Source organism: Anomaloglossus baeobatrachus, chromosome 2 (genome assembly GCF_048569485.1).
Source record: "Anomaloglossus baeobatrachus isolate aAnoBae1 chromosome 2, aAnoBae1.hap1, whole genome shotgun sequence".
NCBI lineage: Eukaryota > Metazoa > Chordata > Amphibia > Anura > Aromobatidae > Anomaloglossus > Anomaloglossus baeobatrachus.
This window is the reverse complement of record NC_134354.1, coordinates 349,583,630-349,599,948: the sequence shown is the minus strand read 5'-3', so window position 1 is coordinate 349,599,948 and position 16,319 is coordinate 349,583,630. Positions and strand designations below refer to the sequence as shown.

At 50.1% G+C, this 16,319-nt stretch overlaps 1 protein-coding gene across 6 annotated transcripts in view; it reads right to left on the bottom strand.

Annotated features, from left to right (window-relative positions):
* Positions 1–2,887: 2,887 nt before the first annotated feature.
* PTPRU (protein tyrosine phosphatase receptor type U) overlaps positions 2,888–16,319 on the bottom strand; it is a 248,438-nt gene continuing 235,006 nt past the window's right edge. For all 6 annotated transcript variants that reach the window (XM_075335997.1, XM_075335999.1, XM_075335998.1 and 3 more), the window contains 3 exons: positions 4,169–4,320; positions 3,938–4,073; positions 2,888–3,843 (listed from right to left, as the gene is read on the bottom strand). In XM_075335997.1, the coding sequence (XP_075192112.1) occupies positions 3,781–3,843; positions 3,938–4,073; positions 4,169–4,320 (351 nt within the window). In that variant the 3' untranslated portion in view covers positions 2,888–3,780. The remainder of the gene's footprint in view (positions 3,844–3,937; positions 4,074–4,168; positions 4,321–16,319) is intronic.

The following is a 16,319-nucleotide window of genomic DNA, read 5'->3' as shown; positions in this document are numbered from 1 at the left end:
GTAACTAGTATCTGCATACAGGTGTCTCGAAGCTATCACCAACAAAGGCTTGTACGATGTATTAATTACATTTCAGAAAGTGTGTTCAATACTTTTTCCCTGTGTTATTTCTCATTATTATGCATATCTTAATTCTGGACATTTATGGACATTTATGGTTTGATTTCTTTGCCTGTGTGGGCTGGATGGGTTGTTACCTACACCTGGTGAAATATTCAAATCAATAGCACCTTTAAAAATATAGTTACTTAGAAAATTGGTGACGTATTTAATACTTATTTCACCCACTGAATGAAAAAAAAATGAAAAAAAAAATAAATATATATACAGTGCCTACAAGTAGTATTCAACCCCCTGCAGATTTAGCAGGTTTGATAAGATGCAAATAAGTTAGAGCCTGCAAACTTCAAACAAGAGCAGGATTTATTAACAGATGCATAAATCTTACAAACCAACAAGCTATGTTGCTCAGTTAAATTTTAATACATTTTCAACATAAAAGTGTGGGTCAATTATTATTCAACCCCTAGGTTTAATATTTTGTGGAATAACCCTTGTTTGCAATTACAGCTAATAATCGTCTTTTATAAGACCTGATCAGGCCGGCACAGGTCTCTGGAGTTATCTTGGCCCACTCCTCCATGCAGATCTTCTCCAAGTTATCTAGGTTCTTTGGGTGTCTCATGTGGACTTTAATCTTGAGCTCCTTCCACAAGTTTTCAATTGGGTCAAGGTCAGGAGACTGACTAGGCCACTGCAACACCTTGATTTTTTCCCTCTTGAACCAGGCCTTGGTTTTCTTGGCTGTGTGCTTTGGGTCGTTGTCTTGTTGGAAGATGAAATGACGACCCATCTTAAGATCCTTGATGGAGGAGCGGAGGTTCTTGGCCAAAATCTCCAGGTAGGCCGTGCTATCCATCTTCCCATGGATGCGGACCAGATGGCCAGGCCCCTTTGCTGAGAAACAGCCCCACAGCATGATGCTACCACCACCATGCTTGACTGTAGGGATGGTATTCTTGGGGTCATAAGCAGTGCCATCCAGTGTCCAAACGTCACGTGTGTGGTTGGCACCAAAGATCTCGATCTTGGTCTCATCAGACCAGAGAACCTTGAACCAGTCTGTCTCAGAGTCCTCCAAGTGATCATGAGCAAACTGTAGACGAGCCTTGACATGACGCTTTGAAAGTAAAGGTACCTTACGGGCTCGTCTGGAACGGAGACCATTGCGGTGGAGAACGTTACTTATGGTATTGACTGAAACCAATATCCCCACTGCCATGAGATCTTCCCGGAGCTCCTTCCTTGTTGTCCTTGGGTTAGCCTTGACTCTTCGGACAAGCCTGGCCTCGGCACGGATGGAAACTTTCAAAGGCTGTCCAGGCCGTGGAAGGCTAACAGTAGTTCCATAAGCCTTCCACTTCCGGATGATGCTCCCAACAGTGGAGACAGGTAGGCCCAACTCCTTGGAAAGGGTTTTGTACCCCTTGCCAGCCTTGTGACCCTCCACGATCTTGTCTCTGATGGCCTTGGAATGCTCCTTTGTCTTTCCCATGTTGACCAAGTATGAGTGCTGTTCACAAGTTTGGGGAGGGTCTTAATTAGTCAGAAAAGGCAGGAAAAAGAGATAATTAATCCAAACATGTGAAGCTCATTGTTCTTTGTGCCTGAAATACTTCTTAATACTTTAGGGGAACCAAACAGAATTCTTGTGGTTTGAGGGGTTGAATAATAAATGACCCTCTGAATAAACTTTTCACAATTTAAAAAAAAAAAAATAAAAAAAGAAATAACATTCTTTTTTGCTGCAGTGCATTTCACACTTCCAGGCTGATCTACAGTCCAAATGTCACAATGCCAAGTTAATTCCGAATGTGTAAACCTGCTAAATCTGCAGGGGGTTGAATACTACTTGTAGGCACTGTATATATATATATATATATATATATATATATATATATATATAAACAGTATATATATGTGAAAAAAGGGACAATCGCACTCCGTGAAAAACCGCAATAAATAAATATTTTTGGAGGTATTTAGAATATTAAAATGGCCATTGTAATACTAGCCCAGCGCCCCTTCACGGCACCCTCCTTTGCTGGGTCCTACTCTAAACTGCATATTTTCTGGGTTAGGTAGAGTTGTGTCCCACTTGTTGTTGATTCTTCACCATAAAATTTAAAATTTGTATCTGTATGTTTGAAGCCTGAAATGTGGGAAAAGGTTAAAAAATTCAAGGGAGACGAATACTTTCGCAAGGCACTGTATTTAATATAGGCTTGGACTGGCCCACATGGGAAAAGGAAAATCCTCGGTGCCCCTGTGCTGGAATAAACCACTTACCCCCAATATGTGCAGTATTTGGCCCTATTACATATTTACTATGTACAGAAAAAAAGCATTTCATCAGTCACTCAACCAACTGCCCAGTGCATTATTACATAGAAGTACTGATAAATGTGTGCATGAGGCTAATGTAATATTTGTATGTAGCTGAACAGTGGGGTCCAAGCGTCAGTGTTACTGGTTGGCGGCTCAATCTGACACTGTATAAATATATGCGCGCCACACACATCATATATCTACAAATACAAAGCTTGTCCCCAGGGCAGAGGTGAAGAACACACTTGTCATCTCTGCCTAATATACAGACACCAATTTTTCATCTCTTCCTAATAAACTGTGTCATGAGGGAGAAATGCCTAATGCCCTTTAATACAAAGGTAAGAAGCACTCGTAGCTCTCACCTCCTTGTAATGTAAAAATATTAGTGCCTGAAGTCTTAAATCAGCACCAAGTTGACATCTGCACATTTATTCACACTGGAGGAATTTCTCTTTAACGTTCAAACATTCAAGAACCAATTTCCAGAACACGGAACTAATAAAAACAAGCAGTTTATTTGAGTACAATAAAGCATTAAAAACCCCTTCATTACTTGTGGGGTTAGTACATCCTTTTCCATTATATACAAATAGTGATCATGATACTGTGGCATAGAGATCACAGAGAAACAATCCATTACACATATAGAGACACATTTCTTTGCCTGCCTTTCATTGATGCAGGTTACCCTATTGCGCTCGCCCTCCCCTCCTAGTAAAGGATCACATATTGAGAGATGAAAGTTGAAGATCCCTTATATACAGCTCAATTGTCCCTAAAATATCACTGACATTGAGAAATCTCTTTGATATTTGCTCTGATTTGCATATGCAAATTTCATATGAATGTATCTGAGAGGTAAAATATGATATGGACTGGAATTTAAGGGTAAGTGCGCACATCAGGAAAATGCTAAGGATGCGCCGTACAGATTTGTGCACAATAAATTTGCAGCAATATACAAGGCCGAGCACATAGTGCAAAATCAAAATTGATCTGCGGTGCACGTGAATTCCAGTTTTAGAATTTCAGGGTAGACTTCACCCCTTTCAGCAAAGAGGTGCAAAAGCCTCTGAAATTCAAAGGAAATCTGCATATTGCAAATGTGGATTCTGCTGCAGATTTGTAGCTTTTTCGGTGTGAACCTACCCTTTTTGGCGTTTTATGATGGCACTCGTATATACAGCTCTAAATAATGTACAGGCATTAAATGGCATAACTTCCACTTCATACTGAGACAGCAGAGAGAAGCCCTTTTACACCGGATTAGGAGAGATGACGGAAGTCATTTTTAAATTTGGCCACAATATATTAATGCATCAGATTGGCACATCTTTTCACAGGGCACAGGCAGTTGGGTTGGTCCCCAAATTACTATCTTGATAGGTGCTATCTGGCATCATGCAGTTCTAGGTATTCCAGGGCAATTTCATAGCAAAATCGGTATTGGTCCTGTGAGGGGAAAGAATGAATTAAGTGAATATAGTTCAAGACAACAAATATATAAAAGGGTTCAAATCAGCAGTTGTGTATATTTTAGCCTTACCAGTGTTTCCACCATATTTGGCTTAATATTCCGCAAACTTTTAACAGCATAGAAAACATCAACCACATGGTGACATCGTGTCATTTCACACAACATTGCACAAGCACAAAAAGTCCCACTCCGACCTCCACCATTCCTGTAAAAAGTACAGAAAAATCATATTGTAAGCCTGAAAAAATGCATGCAGAAAGTGAAGGCCTACAGAAAATGCCTCAATATGTGCATGCTTACAGACAGTGTACAAGGGTCCTATGTTCTCTGTTCTGCTCCTGCCACTGTTCCAACATGGAAAGGAGTTGTAAGAAGGACCTTTTGGTGTCTGGAGTATCTCTGTAAGGTGACCATCGTAGATACTGGAAATGTTTGACCAGGAGATGTTCATCCTACAACAAAAATACTACAATTGTAATTGAGTCGGACAATGTGAATGTGACTCTCAATAGCGAATCTCACAGTATAACACGTTATTTGTTACTGATACCATCCACTTCACACTATCTGCAAGAGCAAAACCTTGAAGGAGTTGTCCGACATAAACTCAAAAACTTTTGGTAAGCTAATCTGTGACGCAGATAGCCACTGGGTAAATTTCAAAAATCAAAACAAATATAGCAACAATTCCAAGGTAGCAATTCTCTTGATGCAAAGAAAATTTAAAAATTAACTTTTAATAATTCCACTAAAAGTGGTTAAAAAACCACAGACGAACAACACTAAAAATAGGTTTGGCCCCTCCTGTCAATTGAATTGACAGGAGGGGCTAAACATATTTTTAGTGTTGTTCGTCTGTGGTTTTTTAACCACTTTTAGTGGAATTATTAAAAGTTAATTTTTAATTTTTCTTTGCATTAAGCTAATCTGTGCTGTATTGTCATATAAATCACCCCTACATTGTTATTTTTTGTTTTCCAACTTTTGTTCCTCTTGAATTATCCCTTTATTCTCTGCAGTTCTTTGTTTACATTCAGCTCCAGCAAACTGACCTCTTCCTGTGCCACACCTCCCAGTCACAGCTGTCACCGCCCGGCCTCAGTGTCCAGCCCCACCCCAGTGTCCAGCCTCGCCCTCTGCACACACATTCCCTGTCAGTATTCTGCCCCAGCAATGACCTGTTATCACTCTAGCATTGGAAATAACAGCCTCACATCGGGCTCTGCACTCCCCACCACATCGGACTTTGCACTCCTCACCACATCGGGCTCTGCACCCCCACCACATCAGACTCTGCACTCCCCACCACATCCGGCTCTGCTCCCCACACACACATATGGCTCTGCACCGCACACACACATCACGCTCTGCACACCACACACACACATATGGCTCTGCACCGCACACACACATCACGCTCTGCACACCACACACACACATATGGCTCTGCACACCACAAACACACACATATGGCTCTGCACACCACACACACACACATATGGCTCTGCACACCGCACACACATATGGCTCTGCAACGCACACACATAGGGCTCTGCACACCACACACACACACATATGGCTCTGCACCGCACACACACACACATAGGGCTCTGCACACCACACACACACATATGGCTCTGCACCGCACACACACATAGGGCTCTGCACATCACACACACACATATGGCTCTGCACCGCACACACACATAGGGCTCTGAACACCACACACACACATATGGCTCTGCACCCCACACACACATAGGGCTCTGCACCGCACACACACATAGGGCTCTGCACCGCACACACACATAGGGCTCTGAAGACCACACAGATACATTATGGCTCTGCACCGCACACACACATAGGGCTCTGCACACCACACACACACATATGGCTCTGCACCGCACACACACACACACATAGGGCTCTGCACACCACACACACACATATGGCTCTGCACCGCACACACACATAGGGCTCTGCACATCACACACACACATATGGCTCTGCACCGCACACACACATAGGGCTCTGAACACCACACACACACATATATGGCTCTGCACCCCACACACACATATGTCTCTGCACCGCACACACACATAGGGCTCTGCACTGCACACACACATAGGGCTCTGCAGACCACACAGACACATTATGGCTCTGCACCGCACACACACACATAGGGCTCTGCACACCACACACACATATGGCTCTGCACCGCACACACACACACACACACACACACATAGGGCTCTGCACACCACACACACACATATGGCTCTGCACCGCACACACATAGGGCTCTGCACATCACACACACACATATGGCTCTGCACCGCACACACACATAGGGCTCTGCACACCACACACACACACATATGGCTCTGCACCGCACACACACATAGGGCTCTGCACACCACATACATATATGGCTCTGCACCACACACACACATCGGGCTCTGCACCACACACACACATCGGGCTCTGCACCGGACACACGCATAGGGCTCTGCACACCCCACACACACACACACACATTATGGTTCTGCACTGGACACACACATAGGGCTCTGCACACCACACACACACATATGGCTCTGCACCGCACACACACATAGGGCTCTGCACACCACACACACATATGGCTCTGCACCGCACACACACATCGGGCTCTGCAACCTCCACCACACACACACACACACACACACGGTGCTCTGTACCGACCCCCCCACCATCGTTCTGCACCGACCCCCACCCCCATATGGAACACATGTAGGGAATACATACACACCCCTCCTCTGTCCCCGCCGCTGCTCCACATTCGCCCGCTGTCTGGTCTGGACATATCAGCACAGTAGTGACGTCACCGCTGTCCTGAACTGTCAGACACAGACAGCGGGACAGTGGTGAGAAGCTGCGCTCCCTCTCATCAGTGCTTTCAAATATATCAGCATCTGTGATCTGTGATGCCGGTACATTTGAATGTGCGATCCTGAGCAGGGGGCCCGGTGCTGGCGGTGACACCGTGAGCAGCCGCCGCCAGGCCCCTCCCCTCAGCTCACGGGTCCCACAGCAGTGCAGGGGGAGGTTGCGGGGAGAGTACGGGGTGCGGGGGAATGTGTGGGAGGGTGCTGGGAAAGGGGCGGGGACTCACGCACTGTACCAGCCCAGTAGGGCGGCAACATGCTATTCCCAGATTTGCATGTCAACATGGTCCTGCCCGTGTTGACATGAAATGACCGGAAGCAGCAAAATCGCGGCAGGAGCAGTCACATGACCACTCTGAGCCGGGGGAAAGGGGCTGACAGCAGGGCAGGTAAGTGTTCACTATCTACTTACCTGCCCCAATGTAGCCCAATAGGGAAATAATAAAAAAAAGTCAAAATAAGCCGGATAACCGCTTTAACAAAACAAAGACTAAAGCCTGCTTTACACGGGATGACCGATTGTGCGATTTCACAATCGATCGTACTCGCCCCCGTCGTTTCTGCGTCACGGGCAAATCGCTGCCCGTGGCGCACAAACTCGTTTAACCCCCGTCACACGTACTTACCTGCTGAGCGACCTCGCTGTGGGCGACGAACATCCACTTCCTGAAGTGGGAGGGACGTTTGGCGTCACAGCGACGTCACACAGCCGCTGGCCAATAGAAGCAGAGGGGCGGAGATGAGCGGGACGTAAACATCCCGCCCACCTCCTTCATTCTGCATAGCCGGCGGGTGCCGCGGGACGGAGGTAAGCTGCTATTCATCGTTCCTGGGGTGTCACACGGAGCGGCGTGTGCTACCCCGGGAACGATGAGCAACCAGCGCCATTTTAATTAAACGAGATTATGAAACCGAAAGACGAGTACACGACTCACGATTTGTGAGCGATACGGCGTCGCTCGGAGGTGTCACACAGCCCGACGTCGCAAGTGATGCCGGATGTGCGTCACAAAAACCATGACCCCGAACATTTATCGCACAATAGATCGTCTCGTGTAAAGCACCCTTATCGTTTGTTCTTAAAGTGATTGTACAGACAAGTAATATGATAAACAGCTCTGTACTTCTTGGTACAGCAATGATGTCCCAAAACAGACATGTGACTGCAGGGGCGGACATACCATTGGTGCAATCTATACAGCTGCACAAGAAGTAAGGGGTCCACATCCTTCTCCGAAGTAGGTGGAATTGTGCATTATGATGAGCTACTGGACTGCATTTGGTCCATATACTGTCCTTGCACAGGAACCCTTTAATGTCTGTGTCCGCCAGTCACTGGGTGCTATAGCCTGGCACTCTGGCAGGCTGCCTTCAGTCATTCGACTGTCTTGAGATGGCTATTGCTGGTGCAAGGAGTACAAACCATGGCACCATGAACCATTGGATCTCTAGATAAGGATGTCTAATAATCTCTCTACTTCCCTGTATGCTTGTTTTTTTTTAATATATACTATAAAACATGAATTCTATAATTTTTGCTATCCTTATTATTCCTTATTTGATGCTTTAAAATGTACACCAGTTAATTTTTATATAAAAAAAACTGCTGCATCTCAGAAGCCATCAACAAGCAGGTCATCTGCTACTACTGTGTCTTGACCAGCTGAGGGAGGATTCTCCGGTCATGATGTCTGTGTAACCAAACCCCCTTATCCTCTAAAATTAAACACACGGACTGCATGCGACTTGGTTCAAATGGCCACAGCAGCCTTTTTATTGCCTATTGTTTTACAGACTAGTACCTTAGGGACGCCGTCCAACGGGCGACCCAAAACAACCACATAACGGTAACAATAGACAATAACATTTACAATACCCCCCGGGGTAGGCCCAGTCCACTACTACTACTTCCCCTGTCCCCGGCCGCAACACACCGACCCAGAGACGAGGTGCCAATCACCCACGGATTGACCCCCACACTTTGGCAGAACCCCGTGCCTGCCACATCCCGGAAACCGAGAGCCACCATACCAAGACAATGACTCCCGGTCCAGCCACCAATCACTTCCAAACCTCTGGACCAGACCTACCCCCACCGCTACTGTGACAAAAGGTATCCCAACTACCCAAAAACATCTCCCACATGACAACACAAAGGGAGGGTGGGCGGGGATCGTTCGGCGTCCGGAAACAGAAGAGGAGGTAACTCCTTCCTCTCCCAGCTAACCCTTTCCCTGCTCCTCCTCTTCCTCCCCGGCTAAAACCATCCCCCAAAGCCATATTAGGCATATACCACTGTCCCTATTAACCCATCACTCCCTACCTCCCCCTTGGTCATGTCGCCCCTCCCCCCAAGTGGGTCCGTGGCTTTCTTGACCAGCTGAGGGAGGATTCTCCGGTCATGATGTCTGTGTAACCAAACCCCCTTATCCTCTAAAATTAAACACACGGACTGCATGCGACTTGGTTCAAATGGCCACAGCAGCCTTTTTATTGCCTATTGTTTTACAGACTAGTACCTTAGGGACGCCGTCCAACGGGCGACCCAAAACAACCACATAACGGTAACAATAGACAATAACATTTACAATACCCCCCGGGGTAGGCCCAGTCCACTACTACTACTTCCCCTGTCCCCGGCCGCAACACACCGACCCAGAGACGAGGTGCCAATCACCCACGGATTGACCCCCACACTTTGGCAGAACCCCGTGCCTGCCACATCCCGGAAACCGAGAGCCACCATACCAAGACAATGACTCCCGGTCCAGCCACCAATCACTTCCAAACCTCTGGACCAGACCTACCCCCACCGCCACAGGACAGACCACGTGACACCTTACGTGGCCTGGACCCGCCACACACCAAAAGCACGCTCCACACCATCCTGCAGACCCAACGCCCATAAATCCAGACCGACCTCGTTGAGGTGCACACCATCACCCCTCCGAAATCGCCAATCAGCCGGCTCCAAATCCCTGTGCCGTACCACAATCCCACCATTCCTGGTCACAAACCTAGCCACTACCCTATTCACCTGGGCCCTGGCCTTATTAACCTTCTCCACCGACCGAGCCCCTCTCCATGCCAACCTGGTCACTATGTCAGACCATACGACCAGCAAACCAGGATACCGCTTCCACAACTGCAGTAAATCAATCTTTATGTCTCGGATCAAATCCCGCGACGCCCTGGCACCAAGATCATTACCCCCCACATGCAATACCAGCACATCCGGGGGCCGCTCAACTTTACAATGGAAACGAAATTCCGGGACCACCCTGCCCCACTCCATGCCCCGAACTCCGATCCATCGAACAGTCGCCTGCGCACGATCCAAACCCAACTGTCGACCATTCGGGCGGACCTCCGCCCGACGGGCACCCCAAAATACGAAGGAGTGCCCCAAGATCCAGATCAGGCACTTCCCTATAACAAATAAAACAAAACGAAAATATCAAAACCAATAACAGCACAACCACCAACACATCAAAAAACACCCCTTTCCTCAAACCTTCCGCACGTAACCAAAGTCCCATGATGCTACAACAACTGCGGTCTCACATACCGCCGAAAACAAGAAGATTCCCATCTACCAATACGCTTTACCACCTCATCTCCAAGCCCCCAACGGGCTGCCTCCGTTGCTGCACCAATTCGGAATGAATGCGACCCGAATTCCTCCGGGCGCTCCCCCGCGTTACGTAGACTTAGCCGCAGCACCGCCACAAACTGAAACCTCGACAAAAACGACCCATTCAAATGCCGCAACAACGGGCCAGGTAAGCCTCCCCTCACGGCCATAAATCTCTCGACTACACGCACAGGGCACAATTCCTCTCCTGGAACCGCATATAACACCACCAATCTACCACGGCCCAGCTGATCCATTTTTGACCGGCGAATCCGGCACTCCACCTGACTACTGCTCACTTGCACGTCCTCAAACATCAAACCACCACCCGTCACCCTGGACGGGCTCACCAGCTCGCCTATCCGGAACGCCCCATAAAAAGCGAGACCGAAAGCCGTTGTAAATAGAACCGTCTCGTACACAGACTCACAAATGCCGCTCAGGCCACCCACCATCCGTCTCAACTAACCAAACGATACAGGGCGCCTCTTGTCCCTCTCCCGTACGCCACGGCGAAAGCCCCGCAAAGCCTGACGAACCCGAAAATCCTGTGAAACATCACGCTCCCCTCTCATTTTTAACCAAAATGCCACTGCCGACACCCGATGTGCCACAGCCGATGCCGATCGCCCGGCTGAAAAATCCGTACTCACCAATGACAACAAAGCCACCAAGTAATCCACGCTTTCCCCACCAAACATCAGACGCAACAACTCCTCCCATTCAGCCCACACCTTAGCATACCGGCACCAAGTCACCTCGGTCACCGAGTTCCGAATCAAGTCTGAGATCACCGCCTCACCAGATGCCACAAATCCTCGGGGCACTCCACTCCAACTTCGTCCGCCCACGGCAACAGCGCCCGAAACCTGCTGAACTGAAAACGAGACAAAGCATCAGCCACCTCGTTGTCAACACCCGGAACGTGCCTTGCCACTACCTGCACATTCAACTGCAGACATCTCAACACTAAATGCCGCAAATACACCACCACCGGCTCCGACTTAGCAGACAAGTTGTTAATCGCGTGCACCACCGCCTGGTTATCACAATGAAAACACACTTTCCTTCCGGCAAAGTGCGACCCCCATAGCTCCACTGCCACTACAATGGGGAATAGCTCTAACAGAGCCAAATTCCTAACCAAGCCGCTCTCCCGCCACGCCTGTGGCCACTGCCCGACACACCAATGACCTCTGAAGACAGCCCCAAACCCGGCCGACCCCGCCGCATCCGTAAACAGCTGCAACGCCCCGTTAGACGCCACCCTCTCCATCACCAGCGTCCGGCCGTTGAAATGCTGCAAAAATTGATCCCATACTTCCAAATCGTCCCTGATCGCCTTTGTGATCCGCACAAAATGCGCCGGCAACCGTACCCCGGCCGTCGCCGTCGCCAAACGCCTCGCAAACACTCTCCCCATTGGCACAATTCTGCAAGCAAAATTCAATTTTCCAAGCAAAGACTGCACCGCCTTAAGCCGCACCTTCTTCGCCGCTTTTACCCCTGACACTGCGGACCTCAAATCACGGACCTTCTCCGCCGGCAACCTGCATTCCATAGCAATGGTGTCAATTTCAATTCCCAGAAAACACATCACCGGCGCCGGGCCTTCCGTCTTATCCGGCGCCAAAGGAATCCCGAAACTGGCCGCAACTTTTTGCAACGCAAATAGCAAACCCGCACAAACCATCGAACCCGCCGGCCCGACACACAGGAAATCATCCAAGTAATGAATGATGGACGTAAGCCCGGACACGTCCCGAACCACCCACTCAACAAACGAACTAAATGCCTCAAAGTACGAACACGAAATGGAACAGCCCATTGGCAAACAACGATCAACATAATAACTGCCATCCCACCAGCAACCCAACAAATGCTGACTATCTGGATGAACCGGTAACAACCGAAACGCTGCTTCCACATCCGCCTTTGCCATCAATGCACCCCGCCCCGCCGCCCTAACCAGGTCCAACGCCTTATCGAACGACACATAATATACCGCCGACAACTCCGGCGCAATGCCATCATTCACCGATAACCCTTCCGGGTAAGACAAATGATGAATCAGCCGAAATTTATTCCGCTCCTTCTTTGGTACCACCCCCAACGGTGACACCACCAAATTCCCGCACGGCGGGGCGACATAAGGGCCGCCCATCCTGCCCAAAGCCACCTCCCTTTCCAGCTTCTCATCCACCACTTCCGGGTGATCCCGAGCGGAACGCAAATTACGATACGGCGGAACCGATGCATTAACAACCGACGGAATATGAAAACCATCCGAAAAACCAGAACTTAACAACGCCGCCGCCTCCTTGTCCGGATACCTATTTAAAAACGGAACCATCACTTCTACCTTCACCGGCGTCGTCCCTCTTACCAGCCCCATCACCAGCCTTTCCTTTTCCTTTTTTAAAACATTTGGACAAGCTATGTCCCCCCCCACAACCGGAGCATTCATGCTTAAAACGGCACGCCGCTCCAAACCTGCACTGCCCTTCATTGTACTGCCAACACAAACCTTTCTTGAAACTTGCCGGGGACCCGGCCCCCCCCGAACCCCCGGCGCCCCCCCGAAAGGGCTGAGCCGGTGCCGACATCAATCGCATCCATAAGGAAATATCCTTATGGTCCCAACGCATATCTGGCCGCAATGCCTTCCGCTGCCTAAATTGCTCGTCGTAGCGCAGCCACGCCAGTCCGCCATAAACTCGATAAGCCTCCCCTATCGCATCCATGTAGCCGAACAAAGCCGAACAATGCTCCGGCTCCTTCTCCCCGACCACGCTCGCCAAAATCGCAAATGCCTGTAGCCAGTTGGCAAAAGTCCGAGGAATAAGCCTATAACGGCGCTTTTCCTCCTCGTCCTTCTCCTTTTTGGAATCACTCGGCTTAACCCTATCCAAATTAAATTTCTCCAGGGGAAGCAGAGAAAATATCTCCACATATTCCCCTTTCCAAATTTTTTCCCGCACCTCCTTCTTTAAATGGGCCCCCAGCGGGCCCTCAAAACAAACATAAACTTCGCTTTTAGCCCTATCATCTAAGCGCACCACCTCATCCTCCTTCTCCTTTTCCTTCTCCTTTTCCTTCTCCTTTTCCTTCTCCTTTCCCCCCCCCGTCTCACTCCCCCCTTCGCCCCCCCCTCTACTCGCACCCGCTCCGTCACCCCCCGCCGCCGCCGAGGCCCCTAAACCGGCTGCACCCACCCACGCCGCCACCGGCGCCTGGGCCCCCTCCCCCCCCGCTCCCGAAGCCGCCGCCAGCCCCTGCAACAGCCCCAACAATTGACTCCACACTGCGAAACCAGCGGGCGCTGCCGTAGCCGCAGCCGCCCCCCCCCCGAAGCCCCCCGCCAGCGCAGCCCCTGCCGCCTCCGCGGCCGTCTCACCCGACCGCCGCTCGGCGTCTCCCGAGACCGCCGCCTCGCTGTCCTCCGTCTGTCGTCCATCCGACTCCTCCGAACCGAAAGCCTCTTCCCCCTCCTCGCCGCTGGCCTCATCTTCCATCCGACATCCGGGGGGCGCCGCCGCAGCACCCCCCCCACCACGGCCGCCAGACAGGGCCGCCGCGTGGGCAGAGTCATCCCCGCTCCATCTCTTGCCCCGGGGTGACAACCCAGGAGACCGTCCTGTCCCCCGCGCCGGCACCCCGGGCCTCGACCTCTTGCGCCCGCCCCCCCTGCCGACTGCAAGGGGCCTCTGGGCGCGGACGACCAGACGCCCGGCTCCGGATCTCAGCCGTCGTCGCCTCTGGCCCTCCTGGGCTATTGCAGGCCTCCATCCGCCGAGTCCTCCCGCTCCCACGGGAGACTGCCACATCCGGGGGCTGCACAGCGGTACTGAGTGACCCGGCGGTTGCCGCAGGGCTCCCGCCGTCACTCCTTCTCTCAGCCGCACCGGGGTCAGGCACCGCAGACCCCCCCCCGGCGCCGGACCTACCGCCACGTGCAGCCCCGCGGTCCCCCCGCCGACTGCAGGGGGATCTGCTGGCCTCTCTCCTGCGCCGAGCGCGCTCCCGGCCTGGAGCCGCTGCAGTCTCAGTAACTCCAGCCCGGAGGCCGGGACCGGAAGCAGGCCCCGTGCTGGCCACTCCCACCTCCCGACCGCCGCGGCTGGAACGAAGATTCCTCCCGCCGGCCTCTGCAGCAGCCAGACGCTGCTGCTGCGCTGCACTCTGCGGAGGGTCCCTGGAGGGGCTCTTACATCTCCTCCTCGCCCCCCCCGCGCCCGGGGAATACCTGCGGGGGGGCCGCGACTGGCGCCCGCCGCTGCTGGGGGGACGAGGGGCAAGCGCCGACGGGTTAACCCCGGCAGCCCTGATGTGGGTCTGCACTGCCAGGGGCCCGTGCGCTGCGACCGCTGCCTGAATCAGACGCTGGAGCTCCTGAAGATCTGCCATGGAGGTGCACGTGCAGATCGTTCGGCGTCCGGAAACAGAAGAGGAGGTAACTCCTTCCTCTCCCAGCTAACCCTTTCCCTGCTCCTCCTCTTCCTCCCCGGCTAAAACCATCCCCCAAAGCCATATTAGGCATATACCACTGTCCCTATTAACCCATCACTCCCTACCTCCCCCTTGGTCATGTCGCCCCTCCCCCCAAGTGGGTCCGTGGCTTTCTTATTATGGCTTAACTTTTACTGTAAGGCTGGTTTCACACGTCTGACATTTACAGAGTGGTCCCCGGCCTCTTCAGCAGCTTCATACCATATATAAGGCTGTTTAGTTCAGATCTGCAGTCTGTGGCCGGTCTGGACATCACAGTCCATTCTCAGACTGTAATTCTCAGACGTGTGAATCCAGCATAATACTGTATAGCTTGTGTGCAGGCCTGAAGCAGTCAGGCTTATTAATCCCATAGATTTCAGATTTTTGTCACCTCCAGAATTAGGAGACTTTTATACCTAATTCTTCAATCAGATATTCAGCAGGGCACTTCTTGCCTTTCTTCATGTTTCCTAACTCACATTTAACTGCTTCATTAACAATTTGTATCTCAAACACTGCCACATTTCTTCCTGGGTTGTAATGAATATTACATCTCAAACAATTTACAGTACATTAACAGGAATGAGAAGCAATACCAGTAGTAGCACATAGACAAGAGTATCATTTTTTTGTATCCCTGTAAAAACATCACTCAAAGAGGACCCTTCATAATATTTTTTATTTTAGACTGTATATATCACTTAAACAGTGCAGAGGGGCTGACTCCAACTTTTCTTCCTCTCCCCTGCATTGCAGAGGTATGGGCTTTTGAAGTTTACACAAATACATTTTTTATTCAACCAATGGGGCATTACCACAGGTTCTTCTCTGGGGACATACTTTTTCCCTTCTATGATGCTGCCGAATCATAAGAAGACAGTGTCATTAAAGGAAATAGAAAGCAAATGCCCACACCAAATGTCAAACCATCAGAGAGATCTGGGTGATCTGGTGTGTGTGTGTGTGTATATATATATATATATATATATATATATATACATACTAGAAGGTGGCCCGATTCTAACGCATCGGGTATTCTAGATTTTATTGTGTAGTTAATGTATGATTCTTGTTTTTTATATATATATATATATATATATAGTTGATGCTGTGTGTAGTTGCCAAGTGTATGTATAGGGCGCTGGAAATGGGTGTTGTCTGGGTTTGGGGGGGGTTGAGAGCGGTGTTGTTTGTGTGTTGCATTGTGTGTGTTGCGTTGTTTGTGGAGTGCTGTGTGTCTGCAGCGTTGTGTGTGTGTGGTGCTGTGTGTGTTGCGCGGTTTGTGTGGGTGTGTGTGTGTGGGGTGCGTGTGAATATTTTGGGGGGAGATATGTTTTGTTCAGTGTGTGTGTGTTGAAGGAGTAGTCCTGGGGAGAGAGGAGTATAATAGGAGGAG